The following is a 23,444-nucleotide window of genomic DNA, read 5'->3' as shown; positions in this document are numbered from 1 at the left end:
CGCCGCTACACTTTCTATTTTAACCCTCCTGTAACTGGTACGTTTAATGAAAGTGCCGGCTTGACAAACAACCGCCACTATTCTTCTTCATCAAGCCTTTATCAAATTCGGAATTTTTATTTCTCCATCGATTCGCGGAAAAATTTTGCGAAACATTACTTTTGCGTTACAAAATGACAGATTGTAGAAAAGGCAAGTAATCCTTAAATGTAGAAATTATATAAGATATTTTACAAACTTTATTATTTATGTTTCTATTTTCATTATTTTTTTAAATATAAATTTTGATACAACATATAAATTAAGAAAATACTTTTTACTGTGCATAATTTATTAGTTTAATAAATTAAACATTTTTTTAGTAAAGTCACAATTTTATATAGATACATATAGAGATCTTATATATAATTGTCTACACTTTTTTCACATTCTTATAATACACTATCAAACAGAAAAAGGAAGCGAAGAAGCTACATATTTGTTAATGTTTAACTGTGTGTTACAATGTTAACTGTGACATTGATACGTGTGATAAAAGTATGCAATGTAATTAAGGAAATAAGATTATTCATTTCTTGGAGAACGTCATTGCGAGAAGAAATTGCATTTTTATGATGTTAACTCTCGCGCATCGTGTCCGCGCGAAACAAAATGACCTCGTACTTTAGATACTTAACAACCTCTTGACAGGACTTTGAGATATACGAGCTGGCTATAATATCGTTATCCGAGCGACGTGTCCTGCACACAAATCACATTTGTAGGCAACCGTTGCTTATGAATGCAATTTAGATAAGCAAATAACCGATATACAATTAACTAAAGTAACTAGATCATTCTGCGTTAAGGAAAATTACGAAGATTACTTTTACAATATCAATATAATACTAATAAAAAAATTGGCAAAAGAATTGTCAATGCAATTAGTATATCAAACAATCGTAATACTTGTTAAATTTATTTGCGAAGGTATTGTCATATCGCAATTTTATAGCTCGAACTAAGCTATATTGATATTAAATGAAAAAATGTATTCTTTATCATAGAACGCATTATGACATGTTAAGTATAAAATAAATTCCATTCTGATGTGCACTTTTGATTTAGTTGCATTATCAAACGACATCAACTCAAATATTTTGAAATAATTACAAATTTTGAAGATTATATGATTAACCGTTTAATAAATGTGATTAACTTGATAAAACTGCGTTCAATTCCTTTTGATTCATCATTTCTTTTAGAATAAGATTTAATACAATACTGAATACGTTTTGCATTGAGAGAGAGAGGGAGAGAGAGAAAGAGAGAGAGAGAGTGTGTGTATATAGTTGAAAACAGCAAAAGTCAAATTAATCGATGTTCTACATCTACAATTCTACATCAATCCATCTACCGAAAGGATTCCCCATTCTCGACCACATTGATCGTATATTGGTCACGGGCAGTCACGGGCAGTCACGGCAGCCCCGTCGAATGACCTTTAGTAGTGGCTCGATTTTACGAATGTGGGTTGGAGGTGGGTGGCGAGGATCGAGCTCGTGGGTGAACGGGCACGTTGTCCGTTGCCGGGACCGGGAGTGTCAGGACTCGTGGCTCGGGGCTCGGGGTCGGGACGGGATCGTAAACGAGGAACGAGGGGAAATCGGTGGAAAAAGGTAATGTAAATCAATACTTTGGTACTCGCTGGAACCGCGAACGGCGCTCGTTACGACAGTGACGAGCGACGAGCGACCACGACCACGGCTGACGAAGACGAAGACGACGACGAGGAGAAGGAAAGCGTGTGTGCAGCGAAAACTGGTGTGCGGCACCTCTCCTCGAGGACATCCGGTCCACATCGTCGGTTTTTTCCGTCGCGTACCATTTATCGCTGATTATGGTGAGTTATGCATTGGGCTCGCAGGGAAAATTAAAATATTCCGCCGCTTCTTAAAACACAACTCTATAATGAGACGATTCGTGAATCCGCTGCAAGAAAATCCAAATTAGGAAATTTTTTTATGACATTTTATTTGATTTTTCGTTAGGTCGGAAATGTCATTATTACAATAGTGTACAATTATAAACTAATTGTAAGACAATATGATAACACAATTATAATATAGATGTATTAATAAATTCTTTCTTGATAAAAGATGTTAATAAACTTGTTTGAGGTATATAATAAAATTAAAACTGGCATCCTAGATAGCCAAAAATAGTCATCTGTCAAAAATAGATTTTGCTAAGTATTTACTATAATTAATTTTGCCGGCAGAATGCAAACAGAAATCTACTAGCAAAAATGATGGCAGATTATTTGCGGAAGCCGAACAAAATCTATGAAGCAAATTTTGTTCGGTTTCTTTGGCAATCTGTTATAAAATTATGTCGGTACAATAAGTCCACTGGCACGAGCTTAATATGCGGACGCGGTAGATGTCAATATTCTGTGCTTGAATTTGCTTACAAACTGCTAGTTAGCATATTTACTAACATTTTGCTTACTGATTGTGAGACGTTGCGAAAAAATAAACGACGAATATTTACAAGACATTTACAAAAATGCAAAAAAAAAAAAAGAATCTTTTATGACTTTTATGTTATTCTGCAGATACACGCATTGATTATCATGCTCTACTGCATTCTGCTCCTCTTGATCGCTGTTGCTGCACGGGCGAATATTTACTTGCCCTTAATGAAGGTAATTATGAGAATCAGTAGCTCTACATATGGAGGGGTAAAAACCACAGTGGTAAAAGTCTTTATTTTAAAAATATTTTCTCGTGTGCATAGATGCAATTTATATATTGTACAGATTGCATCTATGCATACGAGAAAATATTTTAAAAAATTATTTGACTTACACCACTGTGTTTTTACCCCTCCATATGCAAAAAATAAATGAATTAAAATGAATCGAGAGGAATTTCTTTCTGCGAAATGGAATGTTTAATCTTCGAAATCAGAGACTGATTCAAAAGATTCTGAATCCTCACTCTTTCTCCTTCAAATCCTAATATATTGGTAATCATCACAAATCATCATATCAACATTGGAAAATGCAATGCTGAATTAGAAGAAAATGCAATTAATTTTTTGGAGACTTTTTTTTAACTTATATAATATGTCGTTTATCGCTTGTAGGAATTAAAACGAATAAATACGAGTGGAAAAAGATATAAATATGTAGAGAGGAATTCAGGAATCTCTCAAAGACAATTATCAATTTCGAAGATTCGTGGCATCGCAAAGCAAATTCCTGTCAAGTAATTCTTTTTAATTCATCTGTAGGAAAGTAAAGTCGAAAATAAAGCATGTAATCCACTATTCGGATGTATCCAGGAGGAGGATTTATGGACGGACAACCTTCTGCAAGAATTGATCGATCAAGTAGGAAATGAATTTGTGAGTGTGTCCGATTCGTATTTGGAATATCAGGAGGAGAAAGCCAAAGAATTGCCCATGGAACTGCCAGCCGATTACGACAGCATGGACACGTTGAATCCAAACCCGAGTATACGAGATCAAGAGTATCTGCAGCACAGTACGCTCTGGGGCCACCAACGGTTCGATAATAATAAAAATAATGATGACAAGGGTTATGACAGACATAGGATTCAATCCGGTCTGAAAGGATTCAAGGATGAAAAGGCGGAAAATCCACTACCGGCTTACTGCACTCCTCCGAATCCTTGCCCGGTCGGATACACGAGTGAGTAAATAAAATTCACTCAACGGTAATCTAATTGAGAGGTAATGAAGAAAGACAGTCTCGTTATAATTAATTTTTTCAATTATAAAATCTGTCTTTCTTCTATACTTCTCTATACCTTTGATTTAAACCAAGGATATATATTTTTCCCTTGCTTTTAATGTGTGTGTGTGTGTGTGTGTGTGTGTGTGTGTGTGTGTGTGTGTGTGTGTGTTAATTTGCGTTTCCCTCTTTTATAATCAAACGATCCTTGGAAAGATATCCTACGCGCGATGAAAATACGTGAAATATGCCTTCTATTCGCTTATTATATTACATAAATCTTTTTTAATTTTGAAAAGCAGTAACGTCACGCACATATACGACTTATTATTCAACATTTATTTATAATTATAATTTTATTACTTTTACAGATGAGAACAATTGCCTCACCAATTTTGAAAACACAGCGGCATTTAGTCGCGACTATCAAAGCGCGCAGGACTGCATGTGCGACACGGAACATATGTTAGAATGCTCCAACGATTCTGGAAATAGTAACAGTTTGTCGAACATGCATATTTCAAATTCCGATCTCAATCAAATTGTCGAACAGTTTCAGGTAATTGAAACACATCATCGTACATAATAAATTTTTGAAAGTCAACTTTGGACAGTCATAATTACGAGAATCCATTTCTTGTTCCTTTTTCAAAAGAAAGGAACTTGAATTTACAAATAAAATTAAATAATATAAAACACCGAGATTAGAATTATATATTAATATCTTCTTTCAGGAAGAAAATCCATTCTTTCAAGGAGAAAAATTGCCGATAGCTGCAAAGAAAGGCATACACGTGATCGATTAAAGACTGCAGAAACGAACTCGTTCTGAAATTGGGAAACGAACGTGAAAACATAATACAAACTTCATTGATTAAAGTTCCAGATGTAAACCGATCGAAAAAAGGGCTTCTATTCAGATACTGACTATTAGATGTATAATTAGGCATCGCCTAATAATAATAAATAAAACACACGCATTTGCGCAGCGTTAAAGCGTCAAACATTGAGAAACGTTGTAACGTTTCCAAGTCTGATGATGCACGGACAAAGTTCTTAAATGGACCACGGCTGTTTATCAGCGGGTATATTAAAAAATATATATATATATATAATCTTTTTTTTTTTCATAGAACCATTAATAGAGATCTTGTCAGATATAATACATGTAATTGTATACGTGTACGTTTTAACATTATATTAAGTGTCTACAGTTGCGATTATTCAGTTTATAGAATAATTTTCGTATACGCTGATATTTTTTCAATCCACAGAACGGCATAGATTATTTCGTAAGGTTTGTAAAATTCTGTATTTTGCAATATTTATAAAACACTCTCTGTATTTGATAGCGATTGAGAACACTCCATTAAACATATCCTGATATGTATTCAAATTTTTCATAAAGTTAAAAAGAAATCTATCATAGATGTCGACTTTGATGTACGTATATTTAAAATAATTATGATATAAAGTAAAATATTATATAAATTATATACACTATGTATGTAATTGTGTTTGTCAATTATATTTTATTTTAATATATAGTATATCAGAAAATATTTATTTTTTCAGTATGCAAAACCTCTGAAATATATGTACTTAAACAATAAATAAAAGTATACATGCTTTTTAATCATAACCATTTAATTGTAGATACTAATTATTAAAAATCATAATAAGGTACACATTGTCTTGTAAATTAGTTTGTTTTTAATTTCTTTTTTTAATACATGTATGCGTGTGTGATGAAAGACATAATATTAATGTAAAATCATAATATCAACATATAAAACGTATATATACAGATATTATATAGATATATAAAAGTACAAGATCAAACTTCTCTTATTTTATGCAGAATTCTAAGATAATCATTATGCATCGCGATAGAAAAACACATCTTTCTATTATACAATTTTTACATGCACGCCATCGTTTTATCATTTTATCTGTGACATTTATTTTGTGAACAAATAATATTACTGCTTTCTGAAACTCTTTAATATCGGATATATATTATTTAATGCATCTTGTAGTTCAGTCCTATTTTTTGCTCCTAAAAATTATCAAATAAATACATCCAATAATTATTTAGCTATAAAATATTTGCTTGTTGTAATATCTGCAAAAATATTATAGTATTGAAACATACCTGTTAACACAATTTTACCATTCACAAATATTAACAATACCACTCTAGGATTTACCAATCTGTACGTCAAGCCAGGATATAATTCTGGCTCGTAACTAGAAAACTGACAGTGCGCTTGATTTAGTTTGTCTAATTTAATTGGAAATTTCAAATCACACGTCGCAACTATGTTCTGTATTTTAAAACAGGAGAACATTACCTAAAAAAAATATATATAAGCACTGTATGTTATTTAATAACTCGAGATTATCTCTATGTGAGAGACGTTGCTTACGGGGAATCCAAGTTTCTGGATTATCCTGGCAAACTTCTTCGCCGCCAAAAGTGAATCTTCCTCGCTTCTCGCGCCAGTACATACTAATTTGCCAGATCGGAAAATGAGCGCTGTCGCTCTAGGATTCTGTATTCTCATTATCAATCCAGTGAACCTTGCTGGGTTATATTCGGAATTTCTAGTTCTTACATTAATGTACATGAGCTTCAGTTCAGTTTGCAAGTTAACTGTAGAGACTACATTTCTGCAAAAATAATGCGGAACGAAGAACATCACATAAACGAATGTAACAATAGCGAGAGAATAAGTAGATATGTTTATGTAATGTAAACAAATGATTGGAAATTTACTGTAAACAAGGCTCCAGGACTTCTTTCGTGGTATTAGCTGGCGTTATCGGGGTCATCGTCGATTGCGGATTGATTGGATGATTTTGCGCCGTGCTTGGCCTCGGCACGTTCGTCTACACATGAAATTGACATTATTTTCTAAATTTAGATTTAGAAAGTGCACGATGCATCTCAAGTCCAACATATTTAATAACCTACCGATAACGGCGGAGCCATGGATCCATCTTCGCTCGCATTTTTGGCTGGATTATTGAGCAATCTCTTTAATTCGTTATCTTCCTGCGTAATTTGCGTCATTTTATGAAGAGACGAGACTCGCGAGACACCGGCGTCACGCAACCCTTAAACTCGCATGGAACAGTCAGTAGGATTGTGGATTGTGGGAACAGCTAACAGCATAGCACATCAGGCACATGGTCGCCTAACCTCACCGAACGACTGAATCTCACGCATAATCGGCACTCGCGCATATATGACTACTCCAGACTACTCGTATATCACTACGTACCGTACGAATCAGTCATCTCTTGATTATTGTTCTTCCATCATCTCCCTTCTCGTTATCGACTTGTCGATAATAGATGCTTGAAACTTTTGCAGTTTCCAAGGTACCGACAATTAGTAAAATGTCGGTAATTATCGACGTCGTCGTCGGTCGTAAAGTCGTAATGTAATTTCGAATCACAGTTCCCTTGGAATTTTAATTGGCACGATCTCTCGAATATTTCGATAATTTTCGACAAATTGAATCTTTTTTAAAAAAATTTTATAGTTGCAAAAATCTCCGTTCCTACACGCAGAACGCGATAAGTCGATAACGATAAGGAGTGATAAGGAGTATATCTGGTTGATCTGTTAAGAAATGGCAGCTGGCAGCTAGTTTAACAATACTAACAATAGTATAGTAAATAGTAAGGTAGATGATCGGCCTATTGCGGCTGATCGTTGACGATCGGCACAATCGCTGATCACGGCGACGCGGCCGCGGCACGTCTTGCGGTCTTGCCTCAGGCTCAGGCCTCAGTCTCAGTGCCCACTCATCTGCCCAGTGACTCAGTTGAGTCAGTTGTCTCTTGTCACTCTTGCTGACTCTTGCCGCGTGCCAACTGCCGACAGTCCGACAGTATCGACGACGACGACGACTCCGACGAGTTGACGTTGACGCGGTTGACGGCGTTGACACGCGGCCAGTCCGCTGAGACACTGAGTGGCTGAGTGAGTTCGCCGTTCGCCAGTGACGCCAGGACGCAACTTGTACTTGTCTGCTAAGTCTGCTTGTGCGGTGTGTAGCGCAGTGTAGCGTGTAGCAGCCATTGATCGCTTGGACGTCACCTCGGTCATCTCGGTCATCCGTCCACTCATTGTCAGTCCACTGTCCAGTTTAATGTGAACAAAGTTCGATCGAGATTCAGACAGTTCAGTCAACGAGTATTTCGTGAAAAATCATCGAGTAAATGGCGGGTCATAATTATCTAAGCGATCCGAGAAATCCGTTCTTCTCTTTAGAGGACGACGTGGACGATGAGACATTTCTGAGGAACGCGCCAGCTAGGACTGCACCCGGCGGGGGGCGTTATCAGAACCTCGATAATGACATTATGCAAAAACGCCAACAGTTGCTGCAACGTAAGAAGGAAATTGAGGAACGCACGGTACAATCCTCAGAAAGGTCGGTTTCGCTTCTCAGAGACTCCGAGCAAATTGGCGTAGCTACAGCCGAGGTACGTGTAACGATATACACCGACACACCTCCAGTTTGTTATCGTCACTAGAGTCACTACGGTATGCAGAAGTGCAGATAGCGTGGCAGCCTGATAGAAAATTATGCCTGTTTAACACGCACATTATTTTATTTGATAAATAAAAGAATTTTGCAACACAAGCTTCCCTATGACGCGCTTGTGTCGTTAATTTGTTATTGACGCACGACAGATTTTCATATCTAAATTTCTATTTTCAGGAATTAATCAGGCAAAAGGAGCAGCTGCAGAGGACAGAGAAAAGATTAGATGATATTAACAGTACGTTAAGATTCAGTCAGAAACATATACAAGGCATAAAGAGTGTATTTGGAAGTCTGAAGAATTATCTCAGTGGTAAATCATTGGATGCTCCGATACCATCTACAAAATTGTCAGAGTCTTCCAGTTCTGGATCTGTGACATCTCCCGCATTGTCCAATACATTAGAACAAGTACAAAACGACATGAGCACGTCGTATTCGTCGACAATGATAAGAGCAAGTTACGACGACCATGGCCTGGAAGATGTTAAACCTGCGAGCGACAAGGTAACCAGAGTTCTTGAACAAAATCTAAGTGAGATGAGTGGATCATTGGCAAGACTGAAACATCTAGCGATCGGTTTATCCGAAGAAATAGATTCGCAGAACGATCTGATCGACAATATCACTGATAAAACTGAGAAAGCAGATATAACGTTGCAGCAACAAAATAAAGATATGTTACATCTATTGAAGAAATGAGTTGGACGACCATATATTATCAAAAACTTGTCACTTGTAATATCACGATATTAACTATACTTCTATGAAGTATAGATGTACATGTTGCGCGACAGAACAAATCTTTCACATTAATTTGTATTGTTAAATTGGGTATAGTGTATGTCGGCCGTGCAATTATATTGCAATTATATTATACAATGTGTTTTATAGAGTTTTTCGCAAGGCGAGATTGCGCGGTCTTTGCAAAAGAAAGAATTGTAATGATACAAAACTAGAACATGTTTGTTGTTAGAATTCATGATCTTTAATAAGGAAGAACTTCTTTCTTATGCAATTGTCGATACTATACACGTAAAACTAAAATGCGAATGCTAAACGAAGAGATTTTCATAATTTCTCAACATCTTTTGTAACCTTTTAAGATGGAAACTGTGATAAGCATATATATCCATGTGTAATAATTATTCCAAGTTGATTTATTATCAGTATAAAAACATAATTTACCGAAGAAATAAAAAGATTGGATTGCAAAACTTATGTACGTGGATATATTTATATACGAATGAAAAAATTATAAATTATATGGTATTACAATATGAATACCTTGTTTACGAAGATAGTTTTTCCAAATGCTTCATGTGGAACTGATGTGACTCTTTACAAGTTCTTTCCTTACACTTGTCCAAATCTTTTTATAGTTTATGTTTGTGTTATTTAGACATATGCATTATATAAAAGATAGCTTGATTGATTTATGAAAAGAGCAATAATATGCAATATATATCTATAATAGACAATAATTGTGTACAGTTATAATTTATCAATTTCAATATTCTTTCGTTTAGTTTTATATGTAGATATATAACGTAAGATTATGGATAATTACGATAAAATAGCATAAGTACATTTTGTATACAAGAAAAACATATGCGCATGAATGAACTTGCACACGATTCATACTACACTTATGTGACTGCCAGGATTATTTAATAAAAGCCCATACAATTTTATGCTATTTCATTATTTATTATGCCGAACGGTGTGTAAAAATATAATTCATATTATTTATTGTATTTTTTTGGTCTTTATTTTTTTTAAATTGTAATTCGGCATGTACATACCGAGATATATTTGCTCAATATTTGATTATTCGTAGATTCTTTAGTTCAATAAAAAAAATTTCTCATCGACTCACCGATCCGATGCGCAACGGGCGGAGTTATTCAGCCACGTGTAGCTACGGTGATACTGTAACATACAAACATAAAATTCAAATTAAAGAAGCGCTCAAAATGATCAACATTTCAAAAGTTAATTCTTACGCGCCTCTAATTCGTCTTTCAATAAAATATTTAGCAATACAATTATCTATATTTATCGAAAAAGATCTTTACAAAAATAAAATTTTAGATAATTTCTCTTTCTCTAATTATTTCTAATTTATCGAGAAAAAAAAAAGAATTCGAATAAATAAAAAAGAATTATTAATTTTACGCAGATAAGAGATGATACTCACCCCAAGGTTGCTCCGCCGGTGCCCGATGTCTTTCTCAGACCTCCTCCTCCTCTCAGGACGTCAGGCCTCCTCCTCCTCCTCCTCTCATCGCACAGGACACTCGCGAAAAACACTCGCGGATAATAAACTACAATCGCGCGTGGACTAATTATAATCAGTAAGTCTTTCGCGCGATACTGTACGGCACTCCCGTATGCCGTAATATTCTTCAAATAACGGACTTTGAAAAAGTTCTTTAGTCCGATTACTTGAACGGCACTCCCGAAGCAAACGCGACGAACCGGCTGCGGTTCGTTTAATCAATTAAATCGGCGGACGAGGGTACGTTAGCTTCCCCGTCTTTGGATTTTTATCCAAGCAGAACAAGAGTTTTGCTTGGGTAAAATCCTCGTACTGGGTACTGGGCCTTTCCACCTCGCCAAGGTCGTACCCATGGGAAGGAAATACTTTACTGCAATGTGTAATATAAAAACAGGTGATATATAAAATCAAGTTATCGATATATAAATATGGATAGATAGGCTAGCGAAGTATTGGAATATAAAATTGAAACATAATTAATAATTGTCTTCCCTTTCATTAAATAAGTTAATAAAAAAAATTAAAATAAAAAAATTTATTATTATTAAAAAATTATTATAAAATAATTTGTAATTTACAGGTACGATACGCAGCAGCTAACAATAAGTAATATTGGGATGTAATGTCCGATGTCCCTCAAGTTTCTTCCTTTTCTCGAATTTAATCGTTGCACTCGTATAACTCCTGCATGGAAAAAGAAAACTGAGGCCGCGTGCCAGTCCCGATATCACTTCCCGAAATATCGTAATATTTTCTAACATAGATTTTTTGTGCAAATTTGGAAGAGTCGCGACGCTGATTTCTCCGATTCATTCCGCGTTCATCACCGCGTTACGTTAATAGCGACGAAATGTTCCAAGATGTCGGCATGTCGGCAACTTGGCGCGATACTGCACGAATCGAGCGGACGGTTAATAAAGACTCGCACTTGGTTAATCAAAGATACGCTATTAAAATTAAATATTGCACGCACAGTACGGTATCGAACTCGTAAATCTCGCGAAAGTAAAACTGCATTAGTGCATTATTAATATGCACGCCGAGGAATCGTGACTGCCGCGGCCGCTATAAATTACGCGACGCGAGATACACGAAATTATGACGCATTCACGAACGGGCGATGTATCACGGGTCACGGGCATCACGGCGTTACTCGAATCACTCGATACGACAATATCACTCGGCCCTTTTTTTCCCTTCGAAGAGAATCGGTGATAAATCACGCGACAAAACCGACGCAGCGTTCAAAGCACGAAGCACGACACGAGATAAATAAATGCTACATTCGAGAGTCCGAACGTGACGGCCGACCGCGACGGGACGAGCCGGACGAGCCGGACGAGCCGGACGAGCGCCACGATTATCGCCCGCGAATATTACAACGAAAGCAAATCGTTCACAAATTTGACAATTACATACCTTCGCCTCGACGCCGACGCGCGACGTCTCCGTCTCGAGCGAGCGAGCGATTCGTGTGACACGTTCATTCCGACGAAACACTTGAACACTCACAAATCGTAGTTGAACTCGTACGGCGAATACTCGCGTAGTCGATTATTTCCGCAGGAGTCAGGAGTGCCACTCGCAGAAACGAGCGCGTTTCGAATACACAGCACTGCGCACTGCGCGAGCACAAACGCTTCCTACCTGATGTGCAAAATCCATCGGGAGAATGATGGCTGTGACTTCCGCGGGTAATGGTACTCCGAGCGCTGACGGAAACAAGTAGCAAGGCCGCTCACCGGCAAAAACAATCGGTCGCGCGGTAACTTTAATCGTACGCTGCTTTCAAGTTGAACCGTTCAATGGTCGCGCCTAGTATGGCCACAGGTACGCCGCGCCGGCTCAGAGCAGCCGAACACGTGATTGGCCGGATCTGGGGGCTCGACTCGCGAGCCAATCGCGTTCGACGTCTCCTCCGGCGGCCCCGGCTCACCTGACTGCGCGGCGGCGCCGCGGCGGCGGCGCGCGCGAGTAATCGGAGTAATACGTGAGTCGTGACACGACACGTTCAATGGTCGCGGGTCGCGGGTCGCGGTCGGTGCGAGATGTTGTCGTTCGCGTAATTCTGTAATTCCTTTCTCGTGAATGAAAAGAAATCGGATTACGAAGTGTTGCAAAGTGAACGTACGTCGAATATTCCGTTCCTCCTTGTGTCGACTGCAACGAGTGGGATGCCGTCGGCGTCGCTGGTCGCTGGGCGAAATAAATGCCAAATGCCGTGCTGGACCGGCTGGACGCCGACGACGCGACGGACGCCCGCGCCGCACATCATATCACCCTCCTGGCTGTGATTTGGCGGGTCTCCTGCAGTCTGCAGTGTGCCGCGATCGGTGAGTGAATTGTACACGAGAAATAAATATCAAAGCGCGATACATCTGAATCTTAATAGAATCATTGTCCCGCGTCCCAGTGAAACGATAACCTCGAAATCCGCGCGTCTCCTGCCTCCGCGCGCTCCGTTTCGATTCCTATTCCGAATAAGTAAATAATGCGGGGAGATGGAGATGCTTCAATGAATAGCTTGAAATTCTCGTTAAGCGCGAGAATTAATAATCAATTGAGTAATTAAAGAAAACGGTCGCGCGTTTGGCGCAAAGTTCTCATTTTGCTTGTCGCGATCGCGAACGATCGAGGGAGCGAGCTTATGCTTTAAAAGTTTAAAATGACAAAATGCATATGAACGTTGAGAGTGCGTACTGCGTACTAACAAGCTCAAGCTCAAATGTGCGTCCACGAATACAATTCCGTTTTTCGTTAAAAAAAAACAGGCACATAATTCGTTGTAAATGTTTCAAATTTATTTGCACGTGTGTTTCTCCGCATTCTTCTATTCTTCTCTACTTTACAGAAAATTTACGTTAAATTGTATCTTTTTTATTTGTAAATTTCTTCGCGATTGTTCTCGCAGCTCGCAGCAGCGCGGTGATCGCGCATACCATAAAAATAAAAGACGATGAATCGTCGCCGCCAAGATATATACTTAAAAATTATAAAACATTCTCTGTTGCTTGTTCCCCAAATATTATTCGTTTTGCTTACAAAATTTTCCTTAAAGCAAACCTATTGCTTCGTATTTCGTGCTCTTATCTTGCAGATTTATTAGCAAGAAAAAGAAAGAACATTGTCAATTCGATCGCGGCGCCTTAAAATGGAATTATTGCTACGAAATTTTTTTTCGATAACTGATACTAATAACTCTACAGTTATACGTTACAAACTCATAGCTGATAGAATTTAACATTAACTATAGACACTACAAAGCGCGTGCCATTTATTCTCGACTATTTATTTATTTTTAATAACATGTATAAAATTTAATTTTTACATTTATTTGACATCACGCGTCAAGATAACTTGAATAAAATCAATCATAATAACCCGTCATTTATGAGTTGTCAAAACATGATTCTTGCGCTGACAGTTTATACTCTCGCAGTACGAATTGAGAGAATTGCCAAGCGAGAGAATTAATCAACGTCATGGAAAAACGGCAACAATTCAATCTTTTACATGCCTTGTTTATAACAGTGGATACTATATACCGTGCACACATTTTTATCTTAAAAATTACAATTCAGAGACTTGTTTCTATACTTCATGTCTCGAGAACAGTGTGGATTTATTTATATTTCATTTATTCATATATATCGAACATTTTTTGAAATTTTAAATTCCTTCTAGGCTGTCTGTAATGTTTTAGATCCATCTATATTACGGTCCAATGTTGTCATCTTACTACGGTGTTACCTAAAACAAATGTTATCTCTTTAATTATTACATGTATACAAAGATTAAAATTTATCGTGCATGATATTTAACAAATTTATTAAATATTAAGTCCGATATTAAGCAAATAATAGATTTTAATTTAAAAAATTGTATCGACTAATAAACATATGAGAGAATCGCGGGATTTCTAGGAATGTCTTAGCACAAGTAGTTGCATCCACTGATTGTAAGATATAATAATGAAAGAATACTGGAGTGGACCGAGTGGACACTCGACATTGGACACTGCCATGCTACGTTATACACATAAACAAAAGTTTTACGTAAAATTTCAAATAATCGTAAACTTTAACATACAAAATCATTAAATTTACTAAAATTAAATGTTTCTATCAAGACATAAATAAGTAAAAAAAAGTAAATTTAAGTAAAATCTACACATAATAAAAGTAAAATCTGTAAAATAATTATAATCATGTGCTAATATAACTTGAAAATTAAAGTCAAAAGAACAAATATAAATGTTAAGTATAGTGTTAATTAATTAACATTTCTAACTTGTCAACATGTAACACATGATGAATGAGTCATTTTAACTTTTAATTTAGAGTGGACTTTCTGGGACATGTAAAAAATGTTAAAATTACGTTTTATTTCTTACTGTGCAGTTTACCCCTATGGGGCAGTGGTTGTCGTCGTGGACGTCGGCCGCATCCTGATCCTGTTACAAGCTACTTTGTCAATCCCAAGAATCGATTTCCCGATGCTCATGCTCATCGTCGCCTAAAAAAAGCAAGTAAGAATTAAGAGTTGCTCGATATTAATATTTATAATATATTTTTATTTTTATGTAAACACGCGGGCACATAAATAATAACGAGAAATTAATATTGCTTTGCATTTTATTGTGATACTGAATAATGAAAAATTATTGTTATATAATAGGAATATATCAAGTTTTGGTCATTTATACATCTCGAAATTGTGATAATTCTTACCATGATGCACATGGCAAAGAAACAGAATAGTTTGCCGAACAACTTCATCTTTCACTACAATATTTGTTCCAACTAATGCCGTACACCCTGTGGCATGCCTTTTATACTATTACAGTACGATTATGCTGTATCTTTCATCAAAAATTTTTGTTTGCGCGATAGCACTTCCGGCACTTCCGGAAACAATAACAAGTTTCAAAGTTGACCATATCTGCTCGCGCACATATATGTATATACATGTATGTGTATAATTATGTAAACTAATCGTCACCCGCGAAAAAACAAAAGAGTATCAAAAGAAAGAAACAATATGTAACAATCATAAGCATTATTTTTCTTTGTTATTGGTTGGGAGATAACAGAGAACATGCGCGATAAAGAGTTATACAACGATCTTATATTGCTATAAAATTTATTATATCTTGTGATCTACATATTTATAGACGTTGATCATCATTTCGATCCATTTGTCACAAATAAAGTATAATTATCTGAAGGTATATCTGTAATAACATTGTGTTTTTGTCAACAGCTATAAAAATTAGAAAATAATACATGCAAATTTTGTTATATAAATTAAAAAATGAAAATAACAGATAAAGATATACGTTCATAAAAATTTATTGTCCGTGTTGGATTTCATGATTATGGTTAAATTTCTTTTTATTATTGTGAATTCCAATTAGCACTTAATCTTATGCAAATTCTAATTAGCTTTATTTAACTTTTATAGCTTCTCTACATACGATTACCATATACCTATATTATTGACATCTTGGCACTTGCCTTATATATTATTCCTATATGATTAAAAATATCTCGTTAATGAGATTGACTATATTATAATCAACAATTGTTTTACTTGTAGTTTGTAGTCGAACGGGCATTTTTTTCCATCATTTAAATTAATTTAATAAGAGAATCGTGATGAGAGAGAGAGAGAGAGAGAGAAGAATTTTAAGCATTAAAACGCGCATCTCAGGCTAAGAAGCGTATCTTCTTCTTAGAGCTAGCGTATGCACGACGCATTGATTTGTAATGCCAACATATGCGTAACGTAAAACGTCATTAACACGTCTGATCATCATCTACGTCATTTACAACGGAAGTTGCCTCGTAAGCCAATCGTTCAGCTTCCCTTTGCTCGGCGATCGCCGCGTGTTGTTCCGCGATTCTGTGATACAATTCATTGTGTCTGTCCTTCGCTCTCGCCACGCTCGCTGAATCCTGCAAAGCAATTAAGCAAAGCAATGAAAAAACACGCAAGTTATGCACGAGATAATCTAGCGCAATCAAAATTTTATTCTTTATCGAGATATCCGAATTCCCGGAAACGGCGGTATTTTTTTAGACAAATAAACTGCTTCTCCCGCCTCGTCGCCTCTTTAACAAAGAATGTAACTTGATTAATGGGGAATTTGTGATTTTGAAATTAGTTTGACTTGGAAATCGGATCCTTAGTTTTACTATATATTAACGGATATATTAATAACAGACAATTACTCGTGGCAAATTTGCTGGAACGTTATGAGCGTTTGCCTCTGCAATCCTGTGATAAAGACGGAAATGTTTCTCCTTGGCCAGTCTTACAGCTTCTGAATCGGCAGGTTGAGCGAAAGCATCCTCAAAGTTAATTAAAGCTGGATGAAATCCGTTTTTATCGGCCGTATACTCCACTGTTCGTACTTTGTATTTTGGATCGATGTACGAATATGTTCCTGAAATACATATACATATAATACACCGCCGCGATCATTAACATGTCTGACTGCAGATTGCATTCGTTCTTTTAATTACTACATTATTACACAATTGACATTTCTGTTACATATGTTCGTCAACATTAAACTAGTCAAATTAGAATTACGTCTTTGGATATAATGCAATTTATTTTTTGTCATAAAAAAAGGCAAAATCTGAGACGGAGATTCAATTCATTTCAATTTGACAAGTTTTATCCTTTGTTTTGTATTTTGATTTAATGCAAACGGATTTGTGATGATTGATGAAATATAGCGAGTATGTTGGTACGCGATCTGCAGGACCTATAGTAGGTATATATATGTATATGAATGACCGTTGCCGTGAATTACCGTGAATAATTCCATGTCCATCACCGGTTTCTCGATGAAGACGATCGATGTGTCCTGGATATCGTCCTGCCTCATATTGGAAACTATACGGTTTCGGAGGTGGTAGTGGTGTCGTTGTCGAGTATCCCGAAATATGCGATACATCCGCCGAGCAAACGCTAATCAAAGCGGCGGCGGCTATCTATTTATTAATTTAACATTTAATAATTATAATAATAATTTGTTAAATGGTTTGATTGGATTTTAAATGGTGGTAAATTTTCTAAAATGCATTCAATTTGAAATTAATCCAAAATCCAGAATAAAGATTTTATTTTAAAAATTAGAAAGTCAGTATTTAAAATATTTTTATTTATTTATTCTAAATTCTACATTAATTTCTTAATTTCTTCTCAAATAGATTTATTCAATTTTATATTACTATTCAGTATTACTGGCAGCAAATATCAGAACGCAGCTAAAGAATACAGCAACTTTCACGCATCAATACAATTCCAAGTAAGCGAGTTGCGTAATCAACCGGTTATATTTCACCATATAAACTGTACACTGTCTGAAGAAATTTTTTTAATTTGTTTAATCTGCCCTACGATGTTTTTATATTTTCCTTCTTTATTTTAAAAGATTTCCTATTTATAAAAATATTATAGAGCATTGTACTCTATTACAATATACCTACATATATAATAAGATACACACCTATAAACTTTGTTTATATTGTGTGTTTATATGTATATATGAACCTATTATTTATGCATTGAATTCGATGCAGATATTTATCTGAAATATTTGTATTATAATATTAATTAATCGTAAATCTATGTTCTCTACTTACGATTATGTATTTCATTACGCGAGACTGACAAGTCGATTGGCTTCGTTCATCGATATAGTCACACGCGCGTTTTGCCGTTTACTGCGAGGATAGCTCGATGGTGAAAGTATTATAAGAAACTGTCGAAAAGCGGGTATTATAAAGGTTTCTCCACACCGAAGCAGTTTTCTATATGATTCGTATAATTATATTATAAACTCAACTTGATACATTAACAAAACGGTTCTTTTAAATAACAAAATTATTGTTTATATTAACATTAATATTTATTTAGATCAAATTAATTAACATCACTGTAGTAATTATACTATTGGATTTAACCAGAATAGTTGATTATATGCGCAAGTATTAATGTTTCGCACTTATACAATAAAATAAATTTACAACAACGATGAAGAATTTCTTGTTTCTTATAAATTTGTTCAATACAGTAAAGATTGCAACGTTTGCTTCGCATTTTATATAGAGAATAACTTTCTTAACATATAAATATATTTAAACGGTTTAAATTTAATATTAATCTTTGTTGAAATTAACATGATAATATAATTTTATTTGTTACTAAATGTTGGGATTGAATAATTAAATTTGATTGCCGGAGAAAAACATTACATGTATGAAGAAACGCAAATAAGAAACCTGATTACCAAAGTAAACGTGAAGTAATAAGAAGTAATATAATTAAATTTGTGATTCGTGCATGAAATTATGATATATCTAACTATTATATGCTTAACCTGATCTAATCTAATAAACAATCAGTACAATTGTTATTAGTTGTTACAGTTGTTATTACTATACTATATTTAATTCCATAAAGATTGGTTAAATATTTAATGTTAAAATAAACATGAAATAGATTAGAATTTTTTATTTTCCAAAACTGTGTGGTTATCGCCGCGCATTCTAAAAATAAAACCAAATAGCTATACCATTGGTGTTGCAAAACATTTAGTTATTCAATCAATCGATTTCGAGCTTTTTAAAGCTTCCTTCAACTCCAAACAAATCCGTTGCTGTCTTCGCCTTGCCCGGTCGTAGCGCCTCATTAACGCGATGACCTTCTTCTTCTTGGAACCAAGCAACGTGATCTACCAATTTTTTTACTTCTTTATCATGTAACTCCTGTAGAGAACCGGCTTGACCGCCTGATTCATTCGGAAGAACTTCGAGGGGTATGAATTTCTCCAGAGTGTCGCTCGTGGTATGCATATGAAACTAGAATTTATAGAAACATATAGTTCAAAACTTTTATACTTTTTTCATCGAATTATATTCCGCTCCATGCAATTTTTTCCAAAAATAAAAATATAATTAAAATACGTATTTATACATACGTATTATATACGCAGTAAAGAAGTAAAATGCAATATTTCTCTTATCTCTTAGCATTTAAAATTATATTTTCGAAGATGCAGCGTTGTTTAAGGGGGTCATCCCGTGTGACGGCCGTTTTTTTTTTAGCTTTTTTCGGGATTTTTTTTTGACGAACAATAAAAACATAGAACTTCAAACTTTTTACCATTTATTTATTAACATTTCAGCAGTAACTCAAATTTTTTTAGGCCAAAATTCTCACTCAATTATGAGTTATACCACTGTAAAGGCACTCATGTCGAAAAAAAGTTTGCAAGCGGCGTCCATGATTCAGGCTGATCGGCTTATCTGAAATCAAAAAATCAAACAGTATTTTAATCTGTGAAGCTATGGCTATCGCCGGAACTAGGATTATTTGAAAATATTGAAAATTGAATATTTTACACGTTTTCAAAAATTTGATTTACAAATGGCATGATTTTTTGTGATTATTTTGTCATAAAAAAAATAACGGCTTGACATTTTTCAATTACCCTAGTTCCGGCGATAGCCATAGCTTCACAGATTAAAATACTGTTGTATTTTTTGATTTCAGATAAGCCGATCAGCCTGAATCATGGACGCCGCTTGCAAACTTTTTTTCGACATGAGTGCCTTTACAGTGGTATAACTCATAATTGAGTGAGAATTTTGGCCTAAAAAAAATTTGAGTTAGTGCTGAAATGTTAATAAATAAATAGTAAAAAGTTTGAAGTTCTATGTTTTTATTGTTCGTCAAAAAAAAATCCCGAAAAAAGCTAAAAAAACGGCCGTCACACGGGATGACCCCCTTAATATATAAACAATTTGCTATATCAAATAGGAAATTTGATCTTTTCACTTTTAATGTAATGATGTGGATAATTGATCGGTAATGTGTGTGTGTATATAATTTCAATCTTACCATATCCATCAACTGCTTTTTCATGAATGGTCTCATCATATTCATAATGACATCTATTACCGGAGAAGAATTCATAAAATGGAGACCCTTCAATCTGACAGGCAATCCGTCTTGTAGATAGTAGAGGAATTTCTTTAGGCCCATAGGACTCAAACGGCCGACGTGACCGAAAGAAACGTTTTTCATGTCAAATAATATTATGTGGCCTTCGCAAGTGCCCTCGGTGTAAAGCCATAGATCGATTACCATATTTAGGAATTTTATCGCATCGTTGTAAACAAAATGCGATGGATCGCTGTCTAGGAGTCTTCCATAAATGATTTTATAGCCTTCTTTAGTAGTTCCTTCCAAAACTTGTTCTGTTCTGTCGATAATAAGATCACTTTTACTTTGTATGCGAAATTTCTCTGCGAGAAATATTGCTGCATCCATTTTTTGTGTATAAGGAATACCAAACACACACACACACACACACACACACACACACACACACACACACACACACACACACACACACACACACACACACACACACACACATGAATGTAACGAATAATTAAAAAGAAAAAGATTATAAATAATATACTTACACCGTTTCAATTGCTTTTTTGAGTTCCTTATTGTTATTAGGATCTCGATTGGAGAAGAACTCAGGTACGTGAGTCCTAACTGTGTAAAAAGTATCGATAGTAGTTTTCGTCGGTTCGAGTCGATAATAATTGCTATGCAAGAACAATGCTAATTCGCTGTCTGATATCTTGGGCAAGTGAGGCTGTTTTTCGCACCACTCTCTCAACATTTGAATATCTGCCTTTTTCAATTCAGGATTCTTCTTCAGTTCCTCCTCGAACGATACTAGTTTTATCGAAGCCATCGATACTACAATAGTTTTATCCAGCCACTTTGAATTTAAACTCCTATGGAAGTGAAAGCATATGATACATATGTATATCTTATTATAGGTATATAAAATAACGACATATGATTGAGGAAATTGGGACCGTTACGTTAAATTTTTATATCTGTTCGGGAGCCGATCTCGACGAGATCGCGTCCCGATTGAAATGCCGGGATACGCTCAGAGATGAGCGCGAAGACAGTCGGTTGCGCGAATCCTCAGATTCGCTGAAGGATCGTGAGCGGGAGAAAAACTTGAGAGTTCGTGTCGTTATTAACAAAACGTTTATTTCGTGCACAAGGTGGAGCAAGGCGACGCCCGGAGCAATTCGCGTACACGCGGAGATTCTCGTCCTTTCTGACAAGGCCGTTCCACGAATCGGATGTAAAAATCGGAGATCTTGCTCGCGGCCGACGGAGATCTTGATCGCGAGGCCGAGGACGATCGTGAGAATGATACGGGCGTCAGCTCACAAAATCACAGAACACTCAGTGTTACCGCACGCAAACGAATTTCAATCTTAGATCGCTCAAAGTCTTCTGCCTGCTCCGAAACTCTCCGTTCGGCGGTCGCGCCGTGGAAAACCGGAGAACGCGCTTATTCGCGGCTAATCACGCGTGACTCTGTTTTCAAGCTTTAGTTTTTCATTATAGGGTTGCTAATGCTCGCGCGTCGAGCACGTGCTACTGTTGCGAGGCGCGGTGCCTCAACGAATAATCGCGCGCGACGCTCTTCGAGGCGCGTGATCGCGGCTCATGACTGAACGTTACCGGGCAGCGAATATCGACGAGTTTAAATTGTATACCACACGATATAGATAATATATTTCGTTTTGACTTTCAAACAATATCAAATGCAATATTATATTAACTTGTTTATGTGCGGAATCTTCCAAATAATGTATTACAATGTGGAGTTGAACGTAGTCGAAAAATGATTGCGTGCCCAATACTTCATTCTTTGCAAGCCAAGTAACTTGTCTTGCACAATTGTTAGACTAAAGTATGATCATTTTAATGATAGCGAATGAAATATATACTTTAAAGTTCCATATATACCTCGGATATACGTGCTACACGTATGTGAAAGGATTTCGGACGTCTCACGATCAGCCTGATGTCTTGGACAGTACTAATTGAGATCTGCTTAGACCTAGACCTTTTAAGCTGTATCAGTGGCGAAACGGCAATTGAGAATGTAGCGTGACATTTGAGTACGTGACGTAACATGCTATCTTCGTGATAATTAGGAAATGTATGAAATTCTACTTTATAGACACATACAGTTTTCCCAATCAGCAAAAATGAGAGACATGCAATCTATAGCAACGACGGTCTGGATTTATTTAGAGTATTTCTTATAATTATAGGTAATAAAAATTAAAATATACATATTTATATAAATAAATAAAAAATTAACGCGCTACTAATATAAAACAAACAAAGTGTGAAAGAGTTATCTATTGTAATAATATTGTATCAATAATTTACCATGTCAGTATAGATCAGTATTAATATTTATTTATTACATATGTATATCAATCATGTCGATTCGTTACATTGAAAATTATCTACGTCTACTCTTCAATATTTAAAAATGGATAAAACATGATGACATACATATATAAAAATATAGAGTTTCTGGGGTATTAGCTACACACGGATGAATCTATACACATACAAATCTACATTTAACAGTTACCTAGTACTCTATCATTAGTCACGTGACTATACGTGACACGTAACATTTTTAAAAGTGTGTCACAAAAGAGAAATCGCATCTCAACAAAGCTATTAGAATGACTTTAAGAAACATGCGAATGCCATGTGAAAATAGTTTAGTTTGTCATTGGCGTGCTGAAGATTACGTTACGCTAATAAGCAGTAAAATAGTATTAAGACAAATCTATGAAAAATGTATTACGTTGTCAATTCATGATATATTTAGAGATTAGTCGGTACGACTGATAGTCGCAGCTACGCGCAGCTACTATCTTCAGCAAATAACTATAGATGGAAAATAGTTTACTCTGCAAGTATATTACAT

At 35.8% G+C, this 23,444-nt stretch overlaps 5 protein-coding genes and 1 long non-coding RNA gene across 8 annotated transcripts; 2 read left to right on the top strand and 4 right to left on the bottom strand.

Moving 5' to 3' along the window:
- Positions 1-1,717: 1,717 nt before the first annotated feature.
- Positions 1,718-5,235, top strand: LOC139771872 (neuroendocrine protein 7B2-like). 2 transcript variants are annotated; one of them, XM_071705008.1, is made up of 5 exons: positions 1,718-1,882; positions 2,597-2,686; positions 3,277-3,697; positions 4,111-4,298; positions 4,474-5,235. In XM_071705008.1, exons 1-5 carry the CDS (start codon positions 1,880-1,882, stop codon positions 4,543-4,545), a joined length of 774 nt encoding a protein of 257 aa, XP_071561109.1. In that variant the 5' UTR covers positions 1,718-1,879; the 3' UTR covers positions 4,546-5,235. The 2 variants fall into 2 exon arrangements, with proteins under 2 accessions (XP_071561109.1, XP_071561110.1); XM_071705009.1 differs by having other exon boundaries at positions 1,720-1,882; positions 3,328-3,697.
- Positions 5,236-5,429: 194 nt separating this feature from the next.
- On the bottom strand, positions 5,430-7,238 carry LOC139771873 (uncharacterized). The gene is made up of 5 exons (XM_071705010.1): positions 6,717-7,238; positions 6,519-6,631; positions 6,169-6,412; positions 5,895-6,093; positions 5,430-5,798 (listed from the first exon to the last, which is right to left on the bottom strand). The coding sequence occupies exons 1-5, from the start codon at positions 6,813-6,815 to the stop codon at positions 5,722-5,724; spliced, it is 732 nt and encodes a 243-aa protein (XP_071561111.1). The 5' UTR covers positions 6,816-7,238; the 3' UTR covers positions 5,430-5,721.
- Positions 7,239-7,369: 131 nt separating this feature from the next.
- Positions 7,370-9,995, top strand: LOC139771871 (synaptosomal-associated protein 29-like). Its single transcript, XM_071705007.1, has 3 exons — positions 7,370-7,733; positions 7,809-8,239; positions 8,479-9,995. The coding sequence occupies exons 2-3, from the start codon at positions 7,973-7,975 to the stop codon at positions 9,001-9,003; spliced, it is 792 nt and encodes a 263-aa protein (XP_071561108.1). The 5' UTR covers positions 7,370-7,733; positions 7,809-7,972; the 3' UTR covers positions 9,004-9,995.
- Positions 9,996-14,082: 4,087 nt separating this feature from the next.
- LOC139771870 (uncharacterized) lies at positions 14,083-15,404 on the bottom strand. The gene is made up of 3 exons (XR_011717999.1): positions 15,313-15,404; positions 14,976-15,097; positions 14,083-14,332 (listed from the first exon to the last, which is right to left on the bottom strand). It is a non-coding gene; the product is annotated as an uncharacterized lncRNA (long non-coding RNA).
- Positions 15,405-15,707: 303 nt separating this feature from the next.
- Positions 15,708-18,387, bottom strand: LOC139771869 (uncharacterized). The gene is made up of 4 exons (XM_071705005.1): positions 18,241-18,387; positions 17,406-17,586; positions 16,816-17,030; positions 15,708-16,539 (listed from the first exon to the last, which is right to left on the bottom strand). Exons 1-4 carry the CDS (start codon positions 18,253-18,255, stop codon positions 16,381-16,383), a joined length of 570 nt encoding a protein of 189 aa, XP_071561106.1. The 5' UTR covers positions 18,256-18,387; the 3' UTR covers positions 15,708-16,380.
- Positions 18,388-19,096: 709 nt separating this feature from the next.
- Positions 19,097-22,676, bottom strand: LOC139771868 (alpha-tocopherol transfer protein-like). 2 transcript variants are annotated; one of them, XM_071705003.1, is made up of 4 exons: positions 22,457-22,676; positions 21,091-21,417; positions 20,501-20,864; positions 19,097-19,458 (listed from the first exon to the last, which is right to left on the bottom strand). In XM_071705003.1, exons 2-4 carry the CDS (start codon positions 21,372-21,374, stop codon positions 19,204-19,206), a joined length of 903 nt encoding a protein of 300 aa, XP_071561104.1. In that variant the 5' UTR covers positions 21,375-21,417; positions 22,457-22,676; the 3' UTR covers positions 19,097-19,203. The 2 variants fall into 2 exon arrangements, with proteins under 2 accessions (XP_071561104.1, XP_071561105.1); XM_071705004.1 differs by lacking the exon at positions 22,457-22,676 and adding an exon at positions 21,508-22,110.
- Positions 22,677-23,444: the final 768 nt, after the last annotated feature.

Source organism: Temnothorax nylanderi, unplaced genomic scaffold (assembly GCF_030848795.1).
Source record: "Temnothorax nylanderi isolate EJ_2023f unplaced genomic scaffold, tnyl_v1.0 TNYL_tig0045_pilon, whole genome shotgun sequence".
In the NCBI taxonomy this organism is placed as follows: Eukaryota; Metazoa; Arthropoda; class Insecta; order Hymenoptera; family Formicidae; genus Temnothorax; species Temnothorax nylanderi.
Note: the sequence above shows the minus strand (reverse complement) of the source record. Positions and strands in the feature narration are given on the sequence as shown.